At 41.2% G+C, this 27,713-nt stretch overlaps 3 protein-coding genes and 1 long non-coding RNA gene across 8 annotated transcripts; 1 reads left to right on the top strand and 3 right to left on the bottom strand.

Annotated features, from left to right (window-relative positions):
- Window positions 1–505: 505 nt before the first annotated feature.
- Window positions 506–1,560, bottom strand: LOC135161212 (uncharacterized). 2 transcript variants are annotated; one of them, XR_010298721.1, is made up of 3 exons: window positions 1,398–1,560; window positions 798–1,220; window positions 506–727 (listed from the first exon to the last, which is right to left on the bottom strand). It is a non-coding gene; the product is annotated as an uncharacterized LOC135161212 (long non-coding RNA). The 2 variants fall into 2 exon arrangements; XR_010298722.1 differs by having other exon boundaries at window positions 1,410–1,560.
- Window positions 1,561–6,027: 4,467 nt separating this feature from the next.
- LOC135161959 (prosaposin) lies at window positions 6,028–10,742 on the bottom strand. Its single transcript, XM_064119993.1, has 5 exons — window positions 10,410–10,742; window positions 9,556–9,649; window positions 9,074–9,437; window positions 6,658–8,745; window positions 6,028–6,567 (listed from the first exon to the last, which is right to left on the bottom strand). Exons 1-5 carry the CDS (start codon window positions 10,447–10,449, stop codon window positions 6,475–6,477), a joined length of 2,679 nt encoding a protein of 892 aa, XP_063976063.1. The 5' UTR covers window positions 10,450–10,742; the 3' UTR covers window positions 6,028–6,474.
- Window positions 10,743–11,156: 414 nt separating this feature from the next.
- Window positions 11,157–14,250, bottom strand: LOC135161960 (cytochrome P450 4c3). 3 transcript variants are annotated; one of them, XM_064119995.1, is made up of 11 exons: window positions 14,234–14,250; window positions 13,854–14,164; window positions 13,470–13,676; window positions 13,197–13,382; window positions 13,054–13,123; window positions 12,680–12,806; window positions 12,427–12,606; window positions 12,272–12,340; window positions 11,872–12,046; window positions 11,612–11,791; window positions 11,157–11,532 (listed from the first exon to the last, which is right to left on the bottom strand). In XM_064119995.1, the coding sequence occupies exons 2-11, from the start codon at window positions 14,071–14,073 to the stop codon at window positions 11,399–11,401; spliced, it is 1,548 nt and encodes a 515-aa protein (XP_063976065.1). In that variant the 5' UTR covers window positions 14,074–14,164; window positions 14,234–14,250; the 3' UTR covers window positions 11,157–11,398. The 3 variants fall into 3 exon arrangements, with proteins under 3 accessions (XP_063976065.1, XP_063976066.1, XP_063976064.1); XM_064119994.1 differs by having other exon boundaries at window positions 11,159–11,512; window positions 14,234–14,248; XM_064119996.1 differs by lacking the exon at window positions 13,197–13,382 and having other exon boundaries at window positions 11,158–11,512; window positions 14,234–14,249.
- A 349-nt stretch (window positions 14,251–14,599) lies between these two features.
- Window positions 14,600–24,182, top strand: LOC135161287 (cilia- and flagella-associated protein 276). 2 transcript variants are annotated; one of them, XM_064118722.1, is made up of 5 exons: window positions 21,796–22,233; window positions 22,496–22,752; window positions 22,828–23,058; window positions 23,310–23,450; window positions 23,567–24,182. In XM_064118722.1, the coding sequence occupies exons 3-5, from the start codon at window positions 22,852–22,854 to the stop codon at window positions 23,894–23,896; spliced, it is 678 nt and encodes a 225-aa protein (XP_063974792.1). In that variant the 5' UTR covers window positions 21,796–22,233; window positions 22,496–22,752; window positions 22,828–22,851; the 3' UTR covers window positions 23,897–24,182. The 2 variants fall into 2 exon arrangements, with proteins under 2 accessions (XP_063974790.1, XP_063974792.1); XM_064118720.1 differs by lacking the exons at window positions 21,796–22,233; window positions 22,496–22,752 and adding an exon at window positions 14,600–14,637.
- Window positions 24,183–27,713: the final 3,531 nt, after the last annotated feature.

Here is a 27,713-nt window from a genome sequence, read left to right as displayed (position 1 = left end):
AACCCATTGACATTAAAATTCTCCGAATCAGCGTTAGTGTCCGCGTTCATGAAATGAGACACCATCGTGCCCATATATCCCCCATCCTCCTGCGGTCCTTTGCCGCCAGCGCAAGCGTTTATCGCTTCTCGCCATTAATTCCAAGCGTGCCTTGGTAAGAAGTACATGATTACCCAATCAAGATGTTATCGGATGAATCAAAGCAACGTGACGCAGGATAGAAGTTATCGAAAGTTATGAGGCGGAATCTTAATGCGCAACAGTGTCAATGTGTCATATCAATAGCCCTATCTTTTCCCTCGTTGACTTTATGCTGCAGCTGAATAGTTTTCCATGGAGAAACCGTGTATGGAATTTCATACGTACCTGGAACATCTGTCTACCTCAGATTTACATGAACACTCTCTTCGCGCTCCTCTTCCAGGAAAAGGAGTTTGTGAGGGGAGTTTATTGGTTGAAAATTCTCGGCATCCTTTAATTGTTCTCGCTTACCCTCTTGAGCGTGATGGAGCTAAACTGGAACCCCCGAAAACTGTGTTACTGGAATAAACTCGTGTCCGAGAGGAGCACAGCGAGGCGAAGGGAACACGGTATGGGCGGTAATTTAACGACCCTCCAACAACACTATAACGCTCCCTCCCAGCATCACCGCGTGTTTTATATGAGGGTCGAGGTGCATTGTGTGAGGAGGGCTGAACTTGTTGGTTTAGTTACATCGCTTCCCTTTCTGTTGGCACCAGAGGAAGAAGAAAGTGCTGTAAATTATTGGGATAATGCGGTGGATAACGTGAACTTACCTAAAGGTGTGAACAACGTTTCGGGGTTTTTTTCGGTGGAGGAGAAATGGGGAGAAAATTCGCGGGGTCTGATGTATTTTGGAAAAGATTGTGCCTTCACTGATCCAGCAATTTCAGTCATTGGGTGAAAAATGTCGCCAATGGTACTCTCATAACTGTCGAAATTTGGAAACTGCCATTTGTTCTCGTGCCTATGCCACTCATGCCAGCCGCAACTTCTTCTGCCTCTCACATTCCTCCTTCAACACCTTCATCGATCGAAGTTTGAAATATGCATGCTGTCTCCAAGCACATCCCATCCTCATGTGTAGGGCGATGAATTCCTCTAGTTGCGGCCTCCATGTATGTTGTTCAGGCCTCATTTAATTTCCTCTCCTAATTGTGTGACATCGCGATCATGCCATTCAAATTTTTGCGCCAAATCTGAAACGTTGAAAGGCAATCGAATCGATTTTGTCGTACCAAAATATATTTACTGAATGCTAGAATTTTTTTTCTTACTTCAGCAGAAAAATAGACAGAGAGAATGAGACGAAATAATTTCTTCTAAAGTACTGACGAGGGGAGAGAATTCTGGAAATCCATAGGTCTGAGACGCACCTCCATAATTACCTGTGATTCAGAACAGCCTATACCATATGACTGTAATATCCACTGAATGTGAATGTCGCTCCTGAGGAGGTTTGCCCCGTCGTTCTCTCAATTATCAACTGATTGCCCGACGATTATAGGAAATGTAGTTGTAGCAATGCTCTGCTTTCGAAGGCTGCTGCAACTACTGAGGGCACACTGAAGGCACCATATAAACCCAAGCATCGGTACCTAGGAAACGTTTTGTATATACATCCGGTAATGCTCGTTCCTCTCCTCTCCTCCTTCACCGCAAACCGGCGTTTTTCGCCGATGGAGGAGGGCTACCCCACCTTCGAGTCGTCGCGCGTGATTCCGTAACGTGAATTGGTTATTGGTATTTGCCATTTGGGTAGGGGGAGAGGGACACAGAGAATAACGTAGGCTGTCGTCCACCTATTTTATATGGCTCCCTCCCTACCACTCATTTCTATGTATTCGTGTGGGAAGTCCATGTCGGCTTCGTTATCGAATATTGGGTATCGGGACGTTACTTTGTACCGATTCCCTCGGTCTAGGTGACCTCTTACAGGTAACTCAGGTTCCTCAATTTTCGAAGAAATCCTATTCCTTCCAAAATATTTCCGATAGATATTCCAAAGATAAATATTTCGAGTGATGGATTTTTTTATCGCTGCAATTTTTACAGAAATCTATCAATCGCTTTGCCGAGTAGTTTTTCCTTCGCACTTGTGAAAAATGTTGGAAATAAAAAAAGTCTTCAAGTTATTACTATTACACTCCATATACTTCCTACATCCTAGTAAAATTTTTTCCCTGAATTTTTTCATGTCCTTTTTTCAATCATTTTATTTCTCTCCATCCTTTTACCCACTCAGACTTCAATTAATTTCAACTGGTCCTGGGTCCCCAGTGCGCGTGCTTTTCCAATTTCAAATTTCTCCGACGATCCCACGCCTCTTCAAATCGAAGGCTAGAGAGAGAAACCAATAGAGCACGTGAAATAGCACTGGTACCAAAGCGAGAGGGACAGAAATCTCGATAAGAGGATGGTCCCGTCTCGTTAAAAATCAATTATTAGATACGCGCACTGCCGGAAATTTCGAAGCTCGGGGATTCGGAAAAACGGTTATAAAAGATTAAAAAATCTCTGACGAAGATAGAGGTGGGAGGAGGATTGAAGCAGCGGAAAGAGTAGATGAATCAGGGGTGATAGAGAGTACTGCGTCTCCGCTCCGACGTGACGCCAGTTGTACCAAGGACTTTATACGAAATTGGAAATATTCGATTAAATATTTGCCCTGATATTGGAGTGCTCGTTGGGCCAGGCTTTGGGATGAGGAAGTGGATGGGTATGGATGGAGGAAGAGAAGGATCATAAACTGGAATGGGAATGAAATTCCGAAATTACTGTTTCTTGGCTACTCATTTGAAAAAATAACCAAACGAAACCAATGAAACCCGAAGCAAAAATTAACGATTGACATTCAATTCCGAGACTAATTTTTCATCTCTACATTTTCCTGGTGCAATTTCTATCATAGAATTTTTTATTGCAATCACATCTCCAGCTTTGCGTAATCTCCCTTCAGGTCTGCGATTAAGATGCCCCCCATCCGGAAGAGAAAATCTAAAAACCCGTTTGTATCAGGAAGAGTCCCCGCTGATCCTGGTTTCCTCTTTCTCAAAGAGAGGGGCAAAGGTGCCACCCGATTGATTTACAATGGGCGGAGGTGTGGCGGCACCTCGACACCCAATATCATGCGAATGGTACCCTGCCAGTATCTCCAACCACGTGGACAATTATCTCACTGGACAAAGGACGGGGGTGGCATATATATAATCCTGAAATACAGCGTGTGGATTCCCGCCTGAGGATTCTCCCCCTCAACTCCTCGGAGATGACTTTTTACGCAGCTGACGCGCATCTCGTATTAACGCTCAGGTAAATTGCGTGGGCCCGACACACACGCGTGGGCCTAACACACCCGCACACCGTTAGTACTTTACTCCAACTTTCTGCACGCAACTCGACCAAATTTTTACTATAAATCGTTTGAAAATTATCGCTAAAAAATTAAAATCCCTTTTTCCTCGTCTCGTGTACACAGGCATACGGAGCATTCAATTATACCTCTCCTTGTATAGGAAGCCAATTTATTCGGTTAGTGGTGAAGTATCCGGCATACGTATGCGCTTATCGAATATCGTTGACCCAGCGATCTCTCATCCAACTCCGTCTCCCTCGTACGTGGCAATTTTTACAATAATAATCCCCATACCAATGAATTTTCTAATGATAAAATTGACGATAATATTCTATTATTAGCGTTTTTATTAGTCACATTTTCATCAACAATTTCTATCAATTTAATTTTCATTTTTGCTTACAATAAAATCATTGACGATTTTCGTGAAAATCGGCCTGACGTGATGGTGAATTTACATGCGAATCAGTCACGCTCACGTCCACGCAGTTTGTCTTCCTTGGCTGACTTTTTTTTTCTTGCGAATTGTTTATGGTATTTTTTTTTTGGGTGGGAGGTGGCTACTCACGCGGTGTGGACAGTAATGAGACCGTAAATACCCAGCAATCATCGAATCGGTTGAGATGTTTTCCTCGTTTCTTGTTCTCCATGTGTCACGCCTCTGCGTGTAAACTGATATGACACGAGAGAGTGTCGCACATGATGTCTCGTATCACATGGTGTGGCGGCGAGGGGGGAGGAATAACGTACGAAAATAGTGGAAATGGTGAGGAGCGCGTGCTGGAGAAAAATGACACGAAACCAATTCCAATGCCCACGTAACGTGTACCGTGTAGCTCACGTGCGCGAATATCCGGTGATGCAAAAATAAAAATAATGGGTGGGGTTTTTTCCTTGGGCTGGTGATAATTCAGGGATGTGACTGGGTGGAGATGGCGATGGAAAGGAGGTGGACAAGTGGGATGTGATGGAGGGGGTACGTGCAGAGTGTGGAGAGATTATGTGGAATGGGCTGGATAAATTGTTATGAATAGTCAATTACGGTGGCCTCATGTACGTGGCCAAGGTATGTGCAGATGCCACACATTTGTCATAGTTTTTGTCCACATATGTGGATATTTGATTGAATAATTATTCATCAAATGTATTATAGTAGGGTGTGATATTTATTTTCATTTTTGAAATTCATTAAATTTTATTTTTAAATCACCAATTTCCGCGGTAACTACTCAATTGACGGGGCTAAATACTCTGGTGAACTATCTCCACTTGAGAATTTAAGGATCCATAATTTTTAACCACATCGTTACAGAACTTCTCATAGACAGAAACTATGACTGTCAGTTCTTTTGCTTTATCATCCAAGAATGAAGGCATGAGAACAAAAAAATAACTCACTAACGATCTGGTTATAACAACGCTCCTTTCCACCTCCGAGAATTGACGTTAAGATAGATTTGATTTACGCTTATAATAGGGTAATTCAGGCATTGAGAGCGGCTAAGTCGATACACTGCGAAACCGAACATATGGAAAAGACGTCTCAACTTGTGCATCTCTATATTCCGGGGTTATATACCGTTCTGCAAACGTGGGTGTCTTAAGAACCTGCTGAATTATAAAGGCTTGCGCCGATGTGTTCACTTTACCGTGGTATCCCGCTTCCACGAGTGTCGGGTGGTTACATATGCGCCAGCGTAAGCCACGAGTGCTGGCTACAACGTGTTTAAAAAAGTAGATGTATGTATATTCGTAATTTTTCCTCTTAATAATTCAAGCAACGATAAGCCTGCAAGAGAGCATTGCTGGGGGGAAAAGACATGCATCGGTGGTAAGGGCTGATATATTCCAATAACGTAGGTGTTTTAAAGAGTCACTGATTTATATGGAGCACTTTCAACGTGATCCATTGGCTCTGGTATATTTCATTGGGGTAATGAAGAATATTCCGGAGAGCTCTCCAGAATGGACTATATGAATTACGAGAGCTGGAGTCGAGATGAAATTATAACAATTTTGCGGAATTATTTTTGAAGTACGGTTTTTTCATTGAAATTCAAAGCATTTGTTTGTTCTCAGACGAAGAGAAAAAGTCAGTAGAAATTATCCCGCACAGTTTAGTAATTGCCTGCCGATTTGAACAACAATATTTACCAATTGGATAATTTTCTCCGAACGGCTAGATCATTTTTTCTAAACAGTTGACACATTTTACTGAACGGTACGGTAATTTTTCCAAAAACTTTTACCTCGAATTCATTGGCGAATGCCAATTAACATCAGGACTTCATTTCGGAACATAATTTTCAGTGATAACGACGGTAAGTAGACAGACGATAAAAATTGAGCAAGTACCGCCATTTGTGTGTGATGAGTGTAAACCGGGGAGATTTTTCTGTGATGGTAACTTACCAATGTACAGCAGTGAGTCGACGTTAACTACTGCGGTTGATGTAGACATTGGTCTCTCCGGTGATACAGAGAATTACATTCGATGATCTCATTTTATAATAGTTTTTTTAATTCTGTTCGCTACTTGTAAGGCTACCTTCGAACGAAGTGCAATGCGATACAAGCACTATCATTTCAAATATTTTACGTAATTTTTTTCTTGCAACTGTTCGGGTGAGTCACTCCAAGACAAATAAAAGTCCTTATGCAGAACATTTAATCGTTATCACAGTTACTGTACAATGTAACGAATTTAATCCCCTCTCGCTCTTTATTGGTGTGTTCCTCATTAAAATTAAAAAGTATAAATTGTTATAAGGCATGTGAGAATAATCACTGTCCATATTCCTCATGGACTAAATTGAGAATCTAATTGAAATACAATGAATTAGATATATTTTATAAGAAAAAAAGGCATTTAATAGCGTCTACATACATCCATTACTGATTAATGTTAGCCACTTCATTATTTAATGATTCTTTTGGTTCGAGTATGATTATTTAACCACGGAAGATCTCACTGCCTATCCTCCGCTTACACTCCTTTACCATTAAGTAGAATAATAAACTTGAAAAATTTGAATTTTCCGATTATGAGTTGAAATTTCTATATGTAATATCTTAAATGTTTTCCGCAACATTTTAACTTAAGATCTTGATTTTTCCTCGATGAATTCAGCATGACGAGGGGTGGCCGGGGTGTCACTCTTCCAGACATTGATTCTGCAATGATCGACGGCCTGGAAAAAATTTTTTTTTCATATAATCGTATGCCAGAAATTAATTAAGCACAGACAAACAAATAATAATGAACCTCAGGAGCATCGTACCTCACATTCCTTAGCTGCATTCATATCACTACACCAATAAGATTCTCCCCAGGTGCACCTTTTCTTCCCCAAATCATCAGCCCTCCTGTCTCTAAAATGCTCATTAGACATAGCGAAGAAATCACTGCTCGAACAAAGTGAAAGCTTCTTGCATATTTCCTTAGTATTGACTCCATCCTTCAGAAGATTGATGATGCTCTGCTCGTAGACCTCCAGCATCATCGTGCACTTGCCCTGCTTGCTAGCAGGAAGTAATCTACAAGCTGTACCCACAATAGCTTCAATCTTAGCATCAACCTTGGGATCAGTTAACATTCTATCAACTTCTGAGATGATAGCTTGGCACAATGCACACTCAGCTATGGAATCAATCATTTTTTGCATGTCAGCTTGACACAGCTTCATTATCGTGCAAATCTCTTTCGGACTGATATTCTGTGACAACAGGTCAATCACTAGGTCAGCGTATTCATTGACAAAGTCATTGCATTCCTGGGACACAGTCTTCGGAAGATAATTGCAAGCTTCGTGAACAACCTTCTCGATCTTATCCTTTGTTGACTTATTCTTCATTGCCTTCTCTATATACTGCATGATAAACTCACAAACCACGCATTTCTGATCATCCCCAGCCTTCTTCTCAGCGTGCAACGGAAAATTTGGTATTTCGTTGGTCATAATCTCTCCATCTTTGTCTACAGGGAAGTAGTCAGTGGGGCCTACGTTCTTCTGAGGATTGCACAATTTGATGGCGACACAGACCTCTTCAGGAGTCAAATCAGCCAGAAGCATGTTTATAAGTTCCTCGCTGTAACCTTTTACCAGATCAATGCACTGATTGCTTAAAGGTTTGGAGAGATGTGCACAAAGCTTCTCCAATTCGTTCTTGATATTCTGCTCAGTTTTATTGTCCTTAATGGTATTGTATAGTTGTGATACAGCCAAAAGACAGAGAGGACAGCTGGGTTTCTCCTGAACTTCAGTCGTCAATGTCATATCTTTAGGAATGGTTTCCCAAGCCTCCAGGGCAGCCTCCGATGGGCAGACATGCATTTCCGGGCAAACTACAGAAGGATCGATCTCCTGAGCTAGTAGAGCAATCAAAGCCTCTCCATAAGTGCTGACGAACTCATTGCAAGTGCCTTCGACACTGCCAGGCAACTTCTTACAAACCCTGTCCAAAACTTGTTTCACTTGCTCCTCAGTCGTTGGGCTTGTGATTACTTGTTGCAAGTAATGCATGAGATACTCGCAGAAGGTGCACGTTTTTTCACCTTCGACGTCCATGTTGGGAAGGAACAGGGTTCCAAACGGCTGGTATCTCTCGGCTGGAAGTTGCATCTCATCGGCTTCAGTTTTAGGATAGATCTTCCTCTGTCCTGCACCTCCAACTCCCACGTTGCTCTGCTTGTGGTTATTCAAAATACGAACTCCAATTTCTTTCGCTGAGTAGGGAAGGAGCGGCATGATGGGCGCCTCTAGTTTACCTGGTAGTGGACAGATTCCTCCCATTTGACAGACAACGTTGCTGTTCAATTTGTGGACGAGGAACTCGTAAATCTCTGGATAGTATTGGTCAACAATGGATTTGCACTCGTCAGCGAAGGACTTGGTCTGCTTGCAGAGGCCGTTCAGAACTTGGTGGAACTCTATTTCTGTTGTATTCGCCACAAGAAGATCTCTCAAATGGCCGACCAATTGCTCGCAGAGCTTGCAGGGGAGATCGTCACCCACGTCCACCATTCCCACGCTTGATAATAAACGGATTTCTACGGCTGGACCCTTCTCGGTTTCCTCCTCGTGCTTATGGTACTTACCGCTGCACTGACCGGATAGGTGGCAGATATTGTTGGCTTTAAAGTTGTCTTTCAGGTGGCTGTAAATTGTCTCAAAGTTCACGAGGACTAGGGAAGAGCAGGCATCGGAAAATGAACCAAATTGACCACAGATGGAGAGTAACTCGTTGGCCAATTGGTCTCGCTTAGTGTTTGCAAACTTGCTCTCCATGTGGGTCATTATTGTGTAGCACTGGGAACACTCGTCGGGGGTGAGCTCATCATACTTGAGAGATACGCCTTTAGGATTGATCTGAAAATATGGAATTGCATCGATTGGAATGGAGACATTATGTCTCTTAATGTTTTAATTGCTATGTGAGTCATTCCAGTGAATGCATCCTTATCATAAACTGCAATTCAATGTTTATTATCATGTTCTATAATTATTCCTTTGTATACTTCAGGAGTATTATATTGTTGAATTCAAATTTACAACAACAGCCACAATTCTTTTCTGTTCATTATCAGAGGCTGAGTAAAGCAAGGCCAAAAGGTCAAGTGATTAATCACACTCGACCGTTAATTTCCACATTAGAGTTTATAAATAATTCATGAAATGTATGTTATCTGAGGCCTACCTTCTTAAACATCGCCTCGTGCTCAAGTAGTAACTGATCAATGCGCGCTGAGTTGCAGAGACCAGCCACTGAGCAGACGACAGAGGGATCCATCTGAGACGCCAGAGTCTCCACCAATTCGGGGATAAACTGATCAACAAGTCTATCACACTCTTCAACGACAACTTTGATCATCATTAGTTTGCAACTGCCCTCGAAGACAGCCTTGAGGTCTTCTTGAGTTTGATTGCTTCGCAATTGATCACGTGCCTGGGTCACCATGTCCTTACAGATGTTACAGACATTGTCATGGTCCTCTGGAACTTGCATCGTACTCCAGATGTGATTGATACAGTGGGTGGTTGCATTGCATCCAGCGGCATTGCTAAATCGTCAAAGGATTAATCACTGAAGATTTTAAATATTTTCATAACCAAAAATTAATTTGCAAATTATGTCAAGCATACAAAAACCCTGGTTGATTTTTTTTCAAAGTGTCTTACGTTATATTCATACACCAATACGTAGGACCCCATGTACACTGTTTAGCTCCCACTATACGATGATGATCATTGTTAGCAACCCTCGCTGCTCCAGCTGAAAAATATAAAAAATCCCCAATTCCTCTTTCCCTTTATAACAACAACTACATTTCTACATTTTTTATAACAGTGACTAATTCGTCCATCAGTATCAAGACACAGGGCAAGGTCCAGTATCTAACAACAAAACATGATATCTCGAATTTTCTTTCCATCATGCACAGCAAGAGCTGTGGTCACTAATTAAGGGGAAATAATAATGATAATAAATCTATAATTTAATAGGACAATCTCGCAATACCCGCCCGCTATAAACTGTACAATAAATGACAAAATCACAGACAGAGCATTGTCATTCTATTGAGAGAATTAAATAGGATATAAAGTCAATGACAATCGAATAATTATGCTGATAGAGAAAATCTTCCGGTGCCTGAGTCATTCATTTCGTTGGAAATAACCTCACAGCATTCCTTTTGTGACTAACACCAGGAATTCCGTGATTACGTGTAAAAATCCTGCTTTGCATATGAATTATTAAGTATTCTTCGCCCAATGCTCGCGTCTGTTGCAACAAAGGGTCCACTGCGACGAAAATACCCATAATTACGACGCAATTTGACTCAATTAGATCTGCATAATGATACGTAGATGTTTATGAAAACTCATATCATGCAGCATCAGCAGTGGTCAACGCACTTTGATATTATTTTCTTTATTCTAACTTTATTCCCCTGATAACAACAGCGTTGCTTATCACTCTTTAATGTGGTCAGCAGAGTAAAGTTACTACGAACAAGACATTAAAAACTTACCAGCAAACAGTACACTGAGGGCGAGTATTATCGCCTTCATTTTGATGACTTATTCCTCACTCGTTTATTTGTTTTACCAAGTACTTGGACTTGACCAATATGTGTTTATTCGCTGCGTAGCGCACTTATTGAATAATTTTCTTTATTCGCTTTGTCAGGAGTCACTAGGTAAGCCACTGATGACGTGCCAAACTACCCCAGCGATCACTGACGATGATACGTTTTCCTTGGTTCGTTTTCAACTGACCATTAGCTGTCAGAGTAAGTTGCACTTTCTCTGTGTGCATACGAGAGTCTACACAAACTACAGTCTGCCAGGTCTGCCTGTTAAGGGTATAACCTCGTCCTGTATCCCCTCTATCCAAGTGTCCACTTGTGCTCACACCAATGTACTTGGCCGGCGGGGGGGTTGCAAATAGAAAAATTAACTAATGTACATGATTCTACGTCATTAGTACATCATTGCATATGTGTTAATTTTGTTTGTAGCCCCGTGGATCATGAATAATCATCATTTTAATTTAGCCCAAATAAAAATTGTGATTACTCCCCACTCCAATGTATGACCTGGCGGTGGTGCCTCTCTCTGCCGGGGTTAGTACTAACAGTGAGGTGAACCTCTGCTGTACTCTATATGCTCTACCGAACCACCAGGTAAGTACCTCGGAACGCCGTAGGGGACGCTGTGTACTGTATATGTTCCATCTATCGCACATACCCTGTAAGCAGGGGGTTCCGCCTGGGGTGCACAGAGGCCACTACTTATGGTTGATATTTAATTATTTATTTAAAAATAAACGAGAAATTAACGAAGCAATTTGAGATCAATACAAAGGTGTGCAAATCTAGTACAGACGATACAATTAGTTTATTTTGAGAATTTATAATAGAGAGCGTAGTCAGTGCGATATAAATAGAAAGAGAAGGAAGGAACTTTTTTGTTAATTATCGCGGTGTTATACGGACGTTGAGGCCGTTTTTAGCTCTGATTACCAGTTCGGCGGTGATACTAATATCCTCTCGTCGCTCCGCTGATTCGATTCGAAATTTTCGTAAAACCCCTGAGATGACCACTTTCTCCTCCAGCAGAGCGAATTTTTGACCTGGGGAATCATTTTCATGGCTTGAGAAAAATCAACTTGTCATAAATCAATCAATATAGAACTCTGGGACTTGACGCAATAAAAAAATTGTCGAGATACCGATACAATTCCTCGGCCCCGCGCTGAAAGGTATGAAGGCATAGGGATGCCTGCCATTAGCATTCTCAGCTAGAAACCTATCGGGATCGAATTTCTCAGGATGAGGGAAGACCTCAGGGTCTCTATGAAGCATAGGAACTATCACCATCGCCGTTGTTCCCTCTGGAACCGTGTACTTCCCTGAATGACAGAGTAGACGTCTCATTATCTCCAATTACAAATGAGATGGTCTGATGATACCGGGGTAGTTCATTCTATACCAATTTGCACGTCTTCCGCTATGCGACGAGCAAGCAACGGAACACTGGGATATAAACGTAATGCTTCCTTGATGCATCTCTCCAGGTACTTCATGCTCTTCAAGTCGTTGAGAGTTGGGCGGCGGTGGTAATCACCTTCCGCGAATACTTGTTCCAATTCGTCGATCACACGTTCCTGTAAATTCATTCGGCGTTTTCGTTTTTCATTGTTCAAGTCCATATACAGTACATGTAAGCAGATAATCGATTATAAATTTATCCATTATAAACGAGCGATTTTCAACGAATCCGCGCCAAAATTTGAACGAATTTATTCGAGAGAGCAACAGTTTCCTCTGCGCAATTTCTTCATACGTGATAATTTGTAATTTTTTCTTAATGAATGTAATAATTCATTTACTTGATACTCCGGATGGCAGCCGAGTAGATAAAGCGTCCAACAGACTGCAGATGATGTCGTGTCGTGACCCTAAAATCAATGCAATTGACAGTTCAATAAAATTATTTGATGAATTATGATGTTTTTCTCTCCGCGTCTATTTTTGCCTGTCTTACTTCAAACATAAACGTGTCAACCTCCTCTCTGATATCTTCGTTCGATAAAAGAGCTCCATCTCTAGAAGCTTCAATTAATAAATCCAAAAAAGCCAATCGCTTCTTCTTCACTTCATCTCCTTCCTCAATATTATTGCCTTCGATGTTACTCGAAATTTCTACTCTTCTCTCGGATATTACCTACCGAAAAAATACGTGTAACCGTATGAAAGATTTTAATGGTATGTTACAGTGACTGCGCGAATATAATTACCTTATTAGAAAAGGCATGTAAGACATGTATGCATTGCTGATGTTTTTCATACAGCGGTGAAATTCGAAAAAGTATGTCTGGATGGTACCAGATGGTAGCCTGTCGGGTTTGTATTATATTTCCGATGCTGTAAGTTGATGTGTTTTTAATCGCAACTAAATGCTTCACGGATGCTTGATTCATATGTCACTGATAATGAATAACGAATAAGAAAATAAAATTTAATCTGATGATAATGTAAACAAATGGAGAAATGAAACGGAGAATTTTTCTCAAGAAATCGAGCGAAAAATTAACGTATTGTATATGTTAGTGTGACCCATTATTTGCCTGTGTTGATTTTTTTTCTCTAATACACTAAATATTCGACTTACGTGTAGACCGCACGCACATATTCACTATTACTATCATTCTGAGCAAATACTTGTCTTCCCATTGCGGTTTCTAGAATGAAAAAATTGTATAATTTACATTTCGATTTTTCTGCATCGCAATTATGAGGTAAAGTTTGTTTTACCGCAGATAATATCCAAAGTGCAATGAGTGACGTAAGGAAAAATGTTGAACGATCCATTATGGACCTCGCGTGAAAGTTTCTTCACTAGAATTTCAGTTTGTTCTCCAAAGACTTCAATGAAGTCCTCGAGAATCTTAAAATGAAACGTCGGCGTCAGGATTTTTCTCCGCTTATGCCACTTACTCCCTGATAAATTTATGGTTGAAAAACGCTCGTAAATATTTACAGCGTAATCAGAAAAATATGCGATTTCGTAAAGTCGATGACGATTACCGTGACTGGTTAACAGGCCAGTTCCGAGCCAAGGTCGCAGGAAACGATAGTCGGCGCTCTTATCAATGTGGCGATTGCTGCTGAGAACTGCCTCCACAGTGGAGGCTTTGCTGACGAATACGTAGGGGTGCTGGCCCACCCAGGCCTTGTTGATGCCTTCCCGCCAACCCCAAAGCATTCGCATTCCCATAATTCTTTGATAAAGCTCTAGAAAATTACAGTTTTATATGCGATTGGCCTCACAACTGAGAGAAAAAAATTTAAATACAAAATTATGACGTAATTATCCAATTCTCCCACATATACCTGATCAACTAATTTTTTTTAATAATAAATAAATCTCTTTATAACCCCTGACTCTCCCGTCTTTTCAAGTCCACTTACCCTCATGATCAAGGTTCAGTTCTATTGTGTTTCCAACCAGCGGTAGAGCCGCGGGTCCGGGGATTTTATCCAGACATTCCCGATAACGTCTCTGCAGACGGTACCATCCAGCCAGTCTCCAGATGACACTGATCGCGAAGATTATCAGTAAAATCCCAGTTTTTCGGTGGTGGAGGTACCATTCTACTGGCGTCCAATAGCGCAGTTGAAAAACAAACATTTTATGGGGTTGCAGTGTCCACCCGAGTCATCTACCGCAGGTTGTTCTTCGGATTCCTGGAGAACATTTTCCACATGCGACCGCCACGAAACTGAAATACGCATTTATTAATTTCTGAAAGTTGATATTCAGTGATTATGTAAAATGAATTTAAAATCACAATCTTGGTTTATTAATTTGAATATGCCATTGTTGGCTATCACATTGTGTAAGATGTTTTTCTGCAAGCAAAATTTATTTTCAAAACGCAATGGGATTGCGCAAAATCAGGGCGATCCAATCATCCCAATAATTACAGTGATCATTGGAATGTTATCCACACAAGACATCGCAGTGAAAGGATCCCTAGCTTATCACGCAATGATATTACTTATCAACAGAAATGAAACTGAATCCGAACTAAGATGGCACCGGAAATCGCGAAAAGATGACGCTACTGCCCGTTTTGAAAGCTCCGGGGTAGGTTTTTGAGCTTTCAAAGCTCCATAACATTATCGACTTAATAAATTACGAGTACAGTGGAAAGTAGACATCTTTGGAACGACAGCTGACTCTCCAGATCAGGTATGAATCAGGTATTTTAATTATTGAATCATTTTCTGAGGACCTCTGACCATATGCGTGAAAAAATTCAAATTTTCCTCCCCAAAATTCGCCGCAAATTTCTAGTTTGTTTCTACGTTAACACTAGAAATTTTCTAGAAAAAAAATTTCTCCTCGTGCGCGGTGGAAATGCCTGGAAGACTTAAGGGTTTCAAAAAAATGACCAGCATCATTTAAATATATTTCACACACTCGATTTTTTTCATTAGTCTATACACACTAAATTCAAATGGGAAATTGCAATTATCAATAATTCCACAATGATGGATAACCAACATGTGCAACATCCGTTATGAAATCCCTTTAACATTGGTTGATGATTGGGAATGTTCCGAGGGTGGGTGGAGGATGAGAGGAAACAGTTCCCTCAGGTAAACCGGATCAAAGCCGTGCAAGGTGCAGAATTGCTCGTGCCCTGTCGACGTCAATTTATCCCTAATACGTCAGGCCAGTCGGCCAACCACCGTGGGGTTCGTCTTTGATCCTGCAGAGCCCACCAAGTGAGATAGACATACAGTTTGAGTTTCTCTACCCTCAGCCAAATCATCCCTTGACTATAATACCTTCCGAAAACTCGTTGTCCCCCCTTTCCGGATAGTCACGCGCCACGTATACGTTTCGCTGAGGGGTTTTTCGGAAAATCCAATTTGACTTCGTGCATGGAGAGGATGTCTGATTGAACTCAACTCCGTTTTTTGACGTCAGAAAGACGAAAGGAAGAATTATGTTCATTTGAATGAGATTGGCAATGGCCTCGGCGTGTCCCAGTGCACAAAAGAGAATTTTAGGTAAAAATTAGACCTCCAGGAGGTCAAACGAAGGACGAAGGTTAGTTTCATCATAATAATTAGCCCCTAGAGGTCCAATTTTTACCGAAAATTTCTTTCCGTCCAGGTTTTATAATTCCATACTGACGGGAGGCGTGAAAATATGATGTTTCCACATGAAAAATCTCTCCTCCTATTATTCTTGATTTTGTCCTCTCCTAATCCTGAAATAAATCATTATCACAGCATATAATGACAAATTGGGCGGTCCGTTGGCATTATACCACCGCATATGCCCCAAACTTCATAACACTAAACTGATTCGACTTTTATCGTTCGCACGATAGGACTGACTGAGAAAAAACGTAGGATTGTAATGTGGAAGACATAAAAAAAGTACAGAAGGGAGAAGGAGCCAAAACTATCTATATATACCTATAAACGTATACCCAGGATCGTTCCATAGATCATTCCATTGTTGGAGAAAGGGGGAGTGTACACACATTATATATCGGAATAGACATTATGGCATTTTGCGATGTTGTGTACACACTCTGGGGAACAACGACGACACAGAATGTGCGGTGTTTGGTCTCCATTAATATCGGATTGGAAAACTGGGATGGTTGTACAGAGTGAGAGAGACAGCAACTAGTTTTTGGCCCTCTTGTATCTCTTTTTTATGGGGCCATATGTCTTTCGCGTGCATTCGCTCACCATTGGGGATTCACTCATTTGTCAACCACCAATCTGGCTACTATGACTTTTATATTTGGTTTATTTGAAAAGAATAATGTTATGATCTCTGTCGACGCGTTTTTAATCCTGTACCATCAGGAAAATAAGTGAAATTTCATGGACAGTCGATGATTATTTTTGAGGACAGACGCACTGAAAAAGTGTTAGGGAACTTAATGAAAACTCATTTCGGGTCTTCTAATTCTAGACAAATGTTTATTTACCAAGATGTAATGAAAAGGTGAAATCGAAATTGGTGGAAAATTCTGAAAGGGGAGAAATTCCACATTTCATCTCGTAAAAAAGAAATTCATAAGGCAATGAAACAATGTCCAAAATCGATTTGCAGTCTGAGTTAATGTCGGTATTATGTAGATATCTATATACAGCAGGAAAAAATAGGGAAAAAAGGTTAGAGCCCCTTCGGGGGCATTTAGAGGGTTTGCCGACACCTACTGCGTTGTTGACGGGGTACAGGGGTGGACCATAAAGTGTCAACTGGACCCCCCACATCTGGTCTTGGGCTAGGGTGTTCCTCATTCTGATTTTTAAACGTCGTAAAAAATCCGCTCAGCTGCGCGAACCTATCAACCTTTACATATCAACGAAAATCATTGAATCAAAATATTTTCGGTGTATGTCATCCATCAATTTTTTTATGAAGACAGGTGAGCACAATGGGCTGTTCCCGAAAACTTTTCAAAAACTCCCCTCAAAATAAATGGAAAAAAGATGACTTTCTAATGATAATTGAATAAATATTGTAAAACATTTACAGTTCACTGTAAATTTCAACTTACTTTTAACCTAATTTTATTATAATATTTTTTAAGGTTTTTTTACGCCCTCTACCCCCCGTCTATGCCATTTCACTCTAGTCCCTCCAATAATGAAATATTTTACCACCGCAGATAGGTGATGAGGTGTGTAAAGTTAAAGATTTTTATCAGGACTCGAAAAAATAAAAGGGGATTCAAATGTAAAATAGGCAGGGTAATATCAATGGACATTGGGGTTGGCAATGATCGCGTCACATTACCAGTGAAGCGTTCTATGAGCTACCACCACTTTTGTGGCACAAGGGGGACCCCATCGGGTGCATTTGCGTAACTTATCCTCACCCCTCGACCCCATCGTGATCACTGAAAAACGGGGTGTAAAATAAACGATGGCTAATTATACGCGTCCCTACCCCAAGGGTGCAAAGCAAGTGCGACTTTCCACTAAATGAGATTACGAAAATTAAAATTTAGATTGATCGTGCGTGGACGTAAATTCCCGTGGATTTATTCATGCACAAACATCATGAATCCATGTGGAGAGTTTAATATGAATTTATTATATTCCGACCATTTCACTCGGTTCCATAGATTTCAGAATTTTTGTTTCGGGACGAATCGACTTTGTAATCTGCATGGGCTCACGATTTATACCGAAGTTGGTGTATTTTAAAGGGCAACGAAGCGACGGGGGTGAGAGGATTGGTGAGAGCGCACTGCGATGATTAATTAGCCTTTGATGAATATGTATGAATGGAAAGGGGGTGGGCACAATACTGTGGGCCTTTTCCTGGGGATACAAACCCTCTCTATTTCATCTCCATTTTTTAACGTGCAGTGAGTAACAATGCGACGGTTGAAATGCTGAATAACAAAATATTTTTAAATTCCGGAGAACAATTCATTCTTCCAACGGAGCTAAAGTCGGAAAAATGATGCCACAGAATACTGATAAAATAATTAAAAATATAGGGGACTAATAATTGTCGCTTGAACATTGTGAAATAACTTCACATAACTCCACAATAATTTTTCCTGAATTTATTTATTTCTTGCCCCATTATTCCGTCAATCCTCATTAGACAATATCTTAACAATATTTCCAGTTCCTGCGAATCAAGTTTTGAAAATCACAGTCATGAAAATGCATCGCATTGTTCCACTCGATTGTATGGAGAACAATGCGAACAATGGTATCAAGTAGGTACAGCCGACACTTCCGTGCGCTCGAGACCTGTGGGGCTTAATACCCTCACGAATACAATTATATCATGGACCCACCGATTACCATTTAAATGGGAAAACGTGAAGCGCTGGAATATACACCGGCATTTGTATGCGCGGAAAAAGTTAACGATGACAACTTTGAAAGGTTCACAAAATTTTCTTTAATTCGTAAAATAAGGGACCGACGGTTATTGATCTGTCTTCAATGGGCATTCTGGAATTGAGTTCTTTTTAGATCTCACCATCCCCTGGTTATTATACACTCAATTTCATAATGAGCCGCATCGAGGGTGCGTGTCAGTCCTCGTGCACTGATTTCACGGGCCACCTGTCGCTCTACTGGTTACCAAGTCCCTCGGTATAATTTCTTTCAGATTATTGGTCACGCTGGGTGTAAGACATTATGTTTTCAACGAGGGGTGGTATCACACCATTAGAACACATCAATTATTTCAATTCCATTGAGCAATAATTACGTGTATTTTTTTTTTCAAGCCAACTGTGCATTTTAATATAAATTGAGACTGAGGGAAAAATTCTTAAATAAATCTAGTTCATAATTGACAAATGACATCGAACTTTACCTTGGGGATTAAAAATAACAAAATCAAGTGTTGTATTTCAGGGTAATATAATTTAATTCACTGAAATCAGTGGACAAATAAAGTATTTCCCATTCCCCCAAAAATTGGGAATCCCAATAGAAATAAAACCGGTCAACACAGCCACGTGCGTTCTATTTGAACTATTTCCACCAAAAGCTGTGCCAATATTTCCAAACACTCGTATTGTGTAAGAAAATAGAAAAATCACACAATAGACTGCAGTCCGCATTCCAAACGACACCTCCAAAAATCCGTAAAAACAATAATATCACAGAAAACACAATTTTCCAGCCATAAAACTCGAATTCACCCCCGTAATTCCCCTTTGAATCGCCGTGGAGAGACCTGACCTCCCCGTCAACAATTCCACTCGGCATTTAAAAAAAGTAATTCAAAATCGATCACTCACCTCACTCCAGTGACTCTCGAATTTCGAAATCATGGAATACAATCGTTAATCCCCGACGAGGCTCAGAAAAATGACCATACGGTATATTCACGAGTGAATATACGAATCAAAGGCCATGTCCGAGGGACGAAGGTGCGAGGGGCTTGAGGGGAAGTGAATTCTGCACGTAGGGAATATACGTGCGGTCAGTACGATGAGGGCTGGTTGACAAAGGGCAAACCCGGGGGTGCATTCAGATGGTAATTCGCCGGTCGTCTAATATACACGGACAGTGTCAGAACGTGTACAACCACCAGTGGGCCGCACGTTCTCGCTAGAATCAAACCAAATATTGGCAATATCTTCCCTCCACATCCATTGTCCACGTATACGACCTGCTCCCCTGCCACCCTCACCCCCCGTCCCCCGCCCCCTCTCCCCCACCTCCTCCTCTTTCATCTCTTCACGATCTGGGATCTCTCGGTTGCACTATTTTGTTTGGGGAAGTGGTGGGAAAATGACGATGTCCATTTGAATGCGCCAGCGATTTTCGGTGGCAATGCCGATATACCCCCAATACTCCGTCCACCCCTCCGCCGATACGGATTCAACGTTGGGATATCATGGGATTAGGTTGGAAAGGGCTTATCCGGGTGAACCGAGGACAGCGGACCGGAGGCTTCGCGCTCGAGTGCTACTGTACTGAAATACACTTTGGGTCGCAATCGAAATCACTTCAACTTCTTGGTAATTCGAGTTTTGTGGGGGGAAAGGATTGACTTTGGGGTTTATCTTGGATGTATCGTTGATTGTTTGGTCGAGGACTCGAGTTGTAATTTTTTGTTCCTCTGAATTTGTCAGTATATCAGTAGATTTGATTTTCCAGAGTTGGAGTAATGGAACTGAGGGAATTTATTTATGGAAATTTTTTCCATGGGACAGTTCCACGACAAGACCCACTTTTCGAAATTAAAAATTCATGATTTGATTGAAAGAATACCCTTATGGTAAAATAGGCTATGAGTCAGTTTGATCGTAGTCCTTCGCGATAGCATATGATAGAAGGAGCTCAGTGGAGCTATGGAAAGCTGAACAGCATCAGCTGTGGCTGCTAAACGGATGGGTGACCACTCACCTGTCTTCATTAGACAGTATGAGCTGCATATCAAGAGCTTGATCCAATTGTCTCGCTGCCTGATCCGTCTCGAAGGACCACCAAGTATCCTGTAATTATTTTTTACTCTCGCACCCTCTCCCCCACAGAAAAAATTTCCATAAATATCATCCTACGGCTCAATAAACCCACATTATGAGCCATCATGACCGCACATCTGACTCAACACTCAGCGAAAATTAATTTCTCATATCGTTCCGTCGTTCTCAAAAATTTTGAACTTTTCATTTGCGCTGTTCAGAAAGAAAATTGTTTAAATCATCCCGACGACCCATCTAGGAAAACAGTTATATGTTGATTTAGGGCGTGCATCATCACGTGCCATTGCGTCTGCATAGTTACCTAGTTCTGTGTAGACGTACGTAAAGCTCCCCTGATTCAAACTCCAGCACGCGCCACGATTACGCGATTACGCGTGTCATCTCTACTACCCTAGGGGTTTTGCTTGTGCTCAAAACGCGAGAAAAGAGGGACGATCTCTGCTCTGTCCCTGCATTTTAAGGGAGAAGGGCTGTGTAAGCGAGGCCAATGACGCGGATGATTTCGGAGATCATTTTTTACTCGGTATTTCTGTTTTCCACATCTGTCAGAAATTATTCCGTCTGGAGGGGGAGGGGGGAAAATGAGCGGAAACACAATTTCTCCTGATCCTCAGAAAATTACATTTCAAGACAAAAATAAATTCGACAGGAAACATCGAATTTTAAGTCAACAAGAGAAATAGTTCCATCAAAATTGCGAATAATTCAATCAGAATTACGCAGTTCTTTCTCCGACAGGTGGTGAAAAACAAAATATTTATTCAAACGTTACTTTTAATCTTTTAATGAAGCTGTCAATGTTAACATTGCTACACCTAAAATCGTATTAGAAGCTACTTAAACACGTTATCCGATTAAACGCATCGAATTGGCAAATATCAGAGCCAACGGCATGGATATCCCACGGCGGGTTGCATAGTGCAAATGTGTGTGTGTATCCATGTACGGGGGCATTTAAAATTGCGCATTACTGATCGGACAGTAGGTGGTGGGGTAGGTGGGGCAGTATCCCAACGACACGCGTCGGCACGTGACACCATCGCTTTTCTACAAACAGCATTATGCACGCCCGTGCTAACATAAATTACATGTGGCTTTAATATTGTATCTATGATGATTTCTCGTGGCCTGCCACCCACTGGGCCAAACACGTTAAATACAGCTCAATGTTTTTTTTTGATACATAAATCACTTCAACAAAAAAAAACTCACGCCCCCCCCCCAACCCTGTTGGAAATTTCTCCAATAAAATGTTCATTTAAATTAAATTTCCGACTTTACTGAATATTTCTCTCTTCGTGTGAATAGAAATTAAGTTAATTAAATCGAATTCTTCGAGATGAACAACTCTCTTCCGGTCACAAACATCCGAGTGAAGGGGGAATCGAGCAATTTGGAAAAATCATGAATGAATACTGTCTGAATGATATTCAGCAGAGACTTCCGTCGGCGATGAATGGAAACGATGCACTTGACGTAACACGAATGCGGTCATTCTAAACACTTTAATCCTGAAACGATCAAACTCATCTGGTGGATGGGAGTGAGAGAGACTGGTCCGCTCGGTTAAAGCCGGATGCCGGCTCTTGATATACGATCGTGGTCGTCTCATTACGGTTTACCGGTTATACCCCGCGTGTATGTGAGTGCCATTATAGTTTGTCGGTTAACGTGTTAATTATGCCGGGGTGCGAGGCGCATTTACACCGATATAGCTTCTGTACTCGGGGCACCAGCAAAGTTAAATCGTCGTGTGGTACTAAACTGCGGATTCGATAGGGCAATGTTTATGCGTACCCACAAAGCCTTTGTCCAAAACATCAGAGATCGATAAATCGGTTTCACTCCACGTTTTTATGACAGCAAAATTTACCCTGATTTTTTAGGCCACTTTTATCCACCTTCTTTCTTCGTATGTCTGGAAATTCATAATTTTTTTTTCGAAGAGAAAAAAAAGAATTTCCGAGATAAAGTGTGAAGTCAATTCAATGAATTTATTTTCAGATAATATTATTGAAATATCATAAGAATTATTTATTCAATTCTCAGGTAATTTGTCTTCCTGGTACAATGACAATATTTTTCAATTTTTTAATTCAGCTCAAACAAATATTGTCTCGTCATGGCTGGAGTACAAACAATCCCCCATAAATCAAGTTGACAAGAAAAAAAAGAGCACCACGCATTTCCAGATGTATCTCACGTGTGACGCAAACATTGTCATTTCTTATCACAATGGCCTCGAGTTTTTCTACTTGCTTCACTCCAATGACTTTGACAGCATTTACGAGCCCACAATAGCTGCATCTTGAGAATTGAGACGTCGAATAAACCCAGACGAAGAAACTGATAAATCAGTAAAAGAGTTTTCCTCCTGAAATGATTCCATTTGAAATAACTAACCTCGTAACCCGAATCCTCACAATTTTCAGGAGAAATTTATTTGAGAGGAAACGATGCCGCCGAGAGACTTGAAACGGAATCCTTACCCAGTGCCTGACGTCTCCACCGAGGGATTTTGGATCTCAGATGGTCCAATTCTCGGCAAAAACGTGTCGGAAAAAGACAGAGATTGGGCGACTAGGTTAGAGCCCCACGAGCGATTATTTGCTCATCACACACTCACAAGTATTCGGCGAGATCACCGTCTCATTAGGCCTCAGGTAAATTAAATAAATCCACCGTGTTATCTGGGGACAGTAGAATATGCTATATTTGAAACGGAGGTCTTGAAAATATTGAGGATCGGGGAGAATTCAAACATGAAAAAATTATTTCATATCATCAAAAATTCCCGGAGTCACGAATTTTTTATGAAAGTCCTCGGCATCCATTTTGCCCCGCTTTCCAGGTACTTTCCCTGGCAATTAATGTCTAGAACTAAATTCAAGTCGCATTGAAATGTTTTCCTCAGGTACCCGATGATGCACTAGACTTAGCCCTTTCTGCCACGTACATCCACAGTCAAGATACCATGGTCCCCAAGATGTACGTCATCATGCAACCGGAGTCCCTCAACTGGGAGACCTGGCGAGTCCTCCGGAATGACACGAAGGTAAATTTATAAACAATGCAACGAAGGCAAGTGGAGCCATAACTATTCAATCGGTCTTATCCACCAACGAATTTTTTTTATGATAATCAGAGGTCATCCTTCACCCTCACCCTTAGGTCCTGAAATCTAAAACAAAGCCTCGAGATACCCCCCCGAAGAAGCCGCCTCTGACAAAAACAAAGACGTCAGCAAAACCAAAGAAAAGTGCAGCTCCTGGTGGAGGTCGAGGTGCAGTAAGAGACACTGGATCAGCGGCACCAAGAAAAGGGGATGAAGACGACGATATTCTGGATAAGGAGCACAGACGACTGACTTACGCTGCACAAATGATGGCAATCGAGAGGATTCATCCGAGCAGTCTAAAGCTGGCTATCGACGGTCCTCATATAGGTCTCACAAATCCAGGGTACAGTCGTAAAATCGATGGGACATTCTACAGCATATAAATTTACTAAAATGATACAAAACTCAGCACCCAACAATTCCAATTTTTTTTCCTCAATTTTGCAAAGCCCCTTCAACAAAAAAAAAATAGGTCGAAACACTCAAATTTTATTTACGTTCTTTCGTCATCACAAAATTTCCTCTCAACACAATTTTATGGATCATTTCAATTTGGTAATAGTTTCGCGATGAATTGAGCCGAAAAATTATGTGCTAATGCCACTCAAATTTAATCTGACATAAATGTCAAATATTTTACGATGCAAATGGTGGTGACAGGACCCGATGTATCAGCGATATTCTCTCATGTAAACGTTATTGAATTATCAATAAAACAAAAATCGCTGTGAGCGTGTGCTCGAACATTATCTGATCGTGTTGACGAATTAGTCTGAACTGCGATAGGATCTAACGTGGGGCTGAATCCCCAGAGACTCGTAGTCATCACGAGAAGGATCTCTCCCAGGAAAAGACGAGGCAAATTGTTCTTGTATTGCATGTAGTTATTGTTGCTGATAAATTAACAAAAGGCTTGCCAACATTCATTTTATTCAGCATCATATTCTTATTATTATGTTCTTTTACCATTCAGTGGCAAAGGGGAATCCCCAAGATGAGCAATTTTTATCTGCCTAGTTTTTCTATAAAAAAAAATTAAAATTCCTCACAACCACACATGAGTCAGTGATCTCCATTTCCACTCCCATTACCTCGTAATCCGTGTTTGTAATAAACCAGCGCCCCGCTATGCGCTCAGGGGTGAACCACCCCTCTATCACAGCCGCATATGCTTCGTTCATGGAATATCATTTCTGTGTCTCACCCCGCTGGATAAAGGCAGCCACTGTCTTCTCCACCCATTTTTGGCCCCAGCACACCACCCACTTATGGACGAACCCATCTCTTTTCGCTTCTGGTTTACTCTCTGCCCCACTCTTTATGCAGCCGTCCTCATACATGGCCTTAATCCTCCCATGATTGCGCTGGGGGCCATCCTTTTCCAAACATGTCACGGATCCTCACTGTTTTTCTTTCGTTGTATAATTATAGATTTTTTTCTAGAGACGCCGTGTGATCTGATTTTTTTTTCGAGATAAATTTATGGGAATTTTTCTAGGGGATGCGAGGGATTTTTTTGTTTAGTTCTAATAGTGGATTACCAATTGAGTTCCATTGATGCAGTCATAAAGTTGTGGAGTCGGTTGAATCCAGGGATTATTTAGGGATTATTTTGTAGATATTTTTGGAGAGAAGACATCCGTGCCGAACGATGCAGTCATTTTTCATGGAGAATTTAATAAACTAGGGAAGAGTTTTTCTTTCTTGTCACAACCACCTAAGAAATTTTTCAACAATTTACTTTCCGATTGTTTTATGTTTCGCTACCCGACGACAAAATGCGATTGAAAAAAAAATATATTCAACAAATATTAATTTTGCTGGGCTGTCTCATTTGATTAATTGAAGGAAAACGATTTTCTTTTTCGGAATAGTTCGATTCATCTCTACCCCGCACTCAACCGAGAGAAAAAACTTGGTAACCCTAGCGCAGTATCGAGAAAGCGAGCTCTCGCTAACCAATTACTTGGCCGAGCGCGTTTTATTTGTATTTAATTCTCATTTAATTTACTTTTTTATAGCCCCAACCCCGTATATACGAATTTTCTTTCCCTCCTAACTCTTGCACGACCCTTTTACCCTCCAAGTTAACGAAATCGAGAAAGGTCTTCAGATTTCGCTACCCACAGTAGCACTCACCCACTTTACCTATAATGGCACCCCGAGAAAAAGAAAAGAAAAGGGAGCAGTCACTTGCGAGGACGATTAAATAACGCAATTGGATCCGGTCGGAGATAATGGAGAATTAGCCAATGCCGCGTACATCGTTTGCCGTTCTTAACTTTCATTTTTTTTCTATTTTTTAAAAACTACTTTTCGCAAATTACCCAATCAGCGGGAGCTAATGAGGATATTGGTATTTGCAATTGACCTCGTGAGATAATTTTCCTCGCAATGTGAAGTTTTTCAGTAGCTCGACAATTGTTTAAAACAATTTTTCCCGTCTCTCTCAGCATTAAAAATATTCACGTCCAACCACATCAACCCCCGTTATTTATATTGATAAACAAACCTCAACTCAATAAATAAATAAACAAACTCGACCGAATTCACTTTTGTTTTCGAGGGATTTACAAAGATAGCTGTCTATATTCCGAAAATAAATAGAAACGGCTTTAACATTTGGAGGGACTGGGTGATTGGTTGCGTTCCGTCTACTCTCATGTGTTATATACCTCGCACAGTAGTACGACTCGTTTTTCTGCGCGTTTGCCTCTGTTGAATAGAAAAGAGGAAGGAAGACAGCCAGCAGAAACAAGAGGAGAAGAAAAAGGTCTACTTTTGTGTGAAGGAGAGAAGACAGTGGCAAAGAAAATGGCTAAAGGGGGAGAAGCGGGAAGAGTGGAAAAAGAGACAGAGTCGAGTCGTAGGAAAGACGCGTTGATCCCTTCGGGATGAAGTTGCTATTCTACTGAACTTGTTACGTTATATTTATCAGCGCAGAGCAGCATTGGCCCACCTCCTCTCACGGCCGAGGGGGTGAAGTGAAGGGGAGAAACTTCATCTCCCGTCTCTACACTTTCTGTATTTTTTCCTCATACAACCGGATATTTTCCTTCTGCAGATCTTATATTCCTCAGGGAGCAGAACTCTCGTTCCATATCGATGGGCTGGGCCTCCTTCGACATTCCTTACCAACGAAAAATCATCAAAAATTTTTATCTCGCTGAAACAGGGGCACGTGAGCGTGCAAATAGAAAAGAGATTTTTCCGAGATTCGCTTTCTTACTCCAGGGGCTTTACTAGGATTATTTTTTAATTTTTTTTCCGACGGAGAACTGCTACTTCGTCAGTCGAGTGTTTGGACGGGTATTTTTTTAGTTGTTTTACAGTTGAGGGGGAAGGGGGTGAGATGAAGAAAGGGTGCAGCTGTGGGAACGGGAGGAGAGGGTGTGTATCTACGTTTGTCGAATAAATCACGGCTCGAGGGCCTTGGGAATGTGATTTTAGGGTTGATTTCAAAATATTTGATTTTTGAATGTGACAATTATTCTTGACAGCGGGACACGGAATGCAAAAGACGTGCGATTGTTGTTCCCTTTCGTCTATTTAACATGTTCTATAGTTCAATGCAATATCGACACCCGAAATAATTCTACTTCTCAACTTCTGGATATTTAAATCCCCATAAAAATCATTCCATCCATTGAAGGATTCTAATGATCCCCGGAATGCACGAGCCGCGATGATGAGAAACTGTTAAAAAAGGTGGTAATGGCTTGAGAAATATGGAGGGACGATGGAGATGCTGAAGCGCGTGCCGGGGCAGAAGCCCAGAGGATCAAAGTGCAGCCCTCCTTCGTCTCTGAAGCACCGGAGATTACCTTTGAGGGCTCTGCGTGGCCCATCTCCCCGACGCCAACATCCAGCGCAACCTGCGTACATCCCCCTTCCTCTTGTGTACGAAATAGAGAGGAACGAAGGCACGGGGCTATGGAAGATCACTTAAAATAACATGCCACCTTCATCTATACCCCATCGCATCACAATTTTATTATCCAACGAGTGTGTAGTAAAGTATATTTATTTTCGTGCAGAGCTACTCGTAATCCTCAGGATTATGACCTTAGTTGGTTTCTATTTCAATAGTTTTTCCAGTTTTTTTCCCCTCAAGAGATTAGAGAAAGGGAATTTAAAACAAGCTTTTTTTTTCAATGGAAGAAATCGTGATTTTTTTACCAACATTAATAAATGATAGAA

This window comes from Diachasmimorpha longicaudata, chromosome 4, assembly GCF_034640455.1.
Source record: "Diachasmimorpha longicaudata isolate KC_UGA_2023 chromosome 4, iyDiaLong2, whole genome shotgun sequence".
NCBI classification, from domain to species: Eukaryota; Metazoa; Arthropoda; class Insecta; order Hymenoptera; family Braconidae; genus Diachasmimorpha; species Diachasmimorpha longicaudata.
The sequence above is the reverse complement of the archived record's forward strand: the minus strand, read 5'-3'. Positions and strand labels throughout refer to the sequence as shown.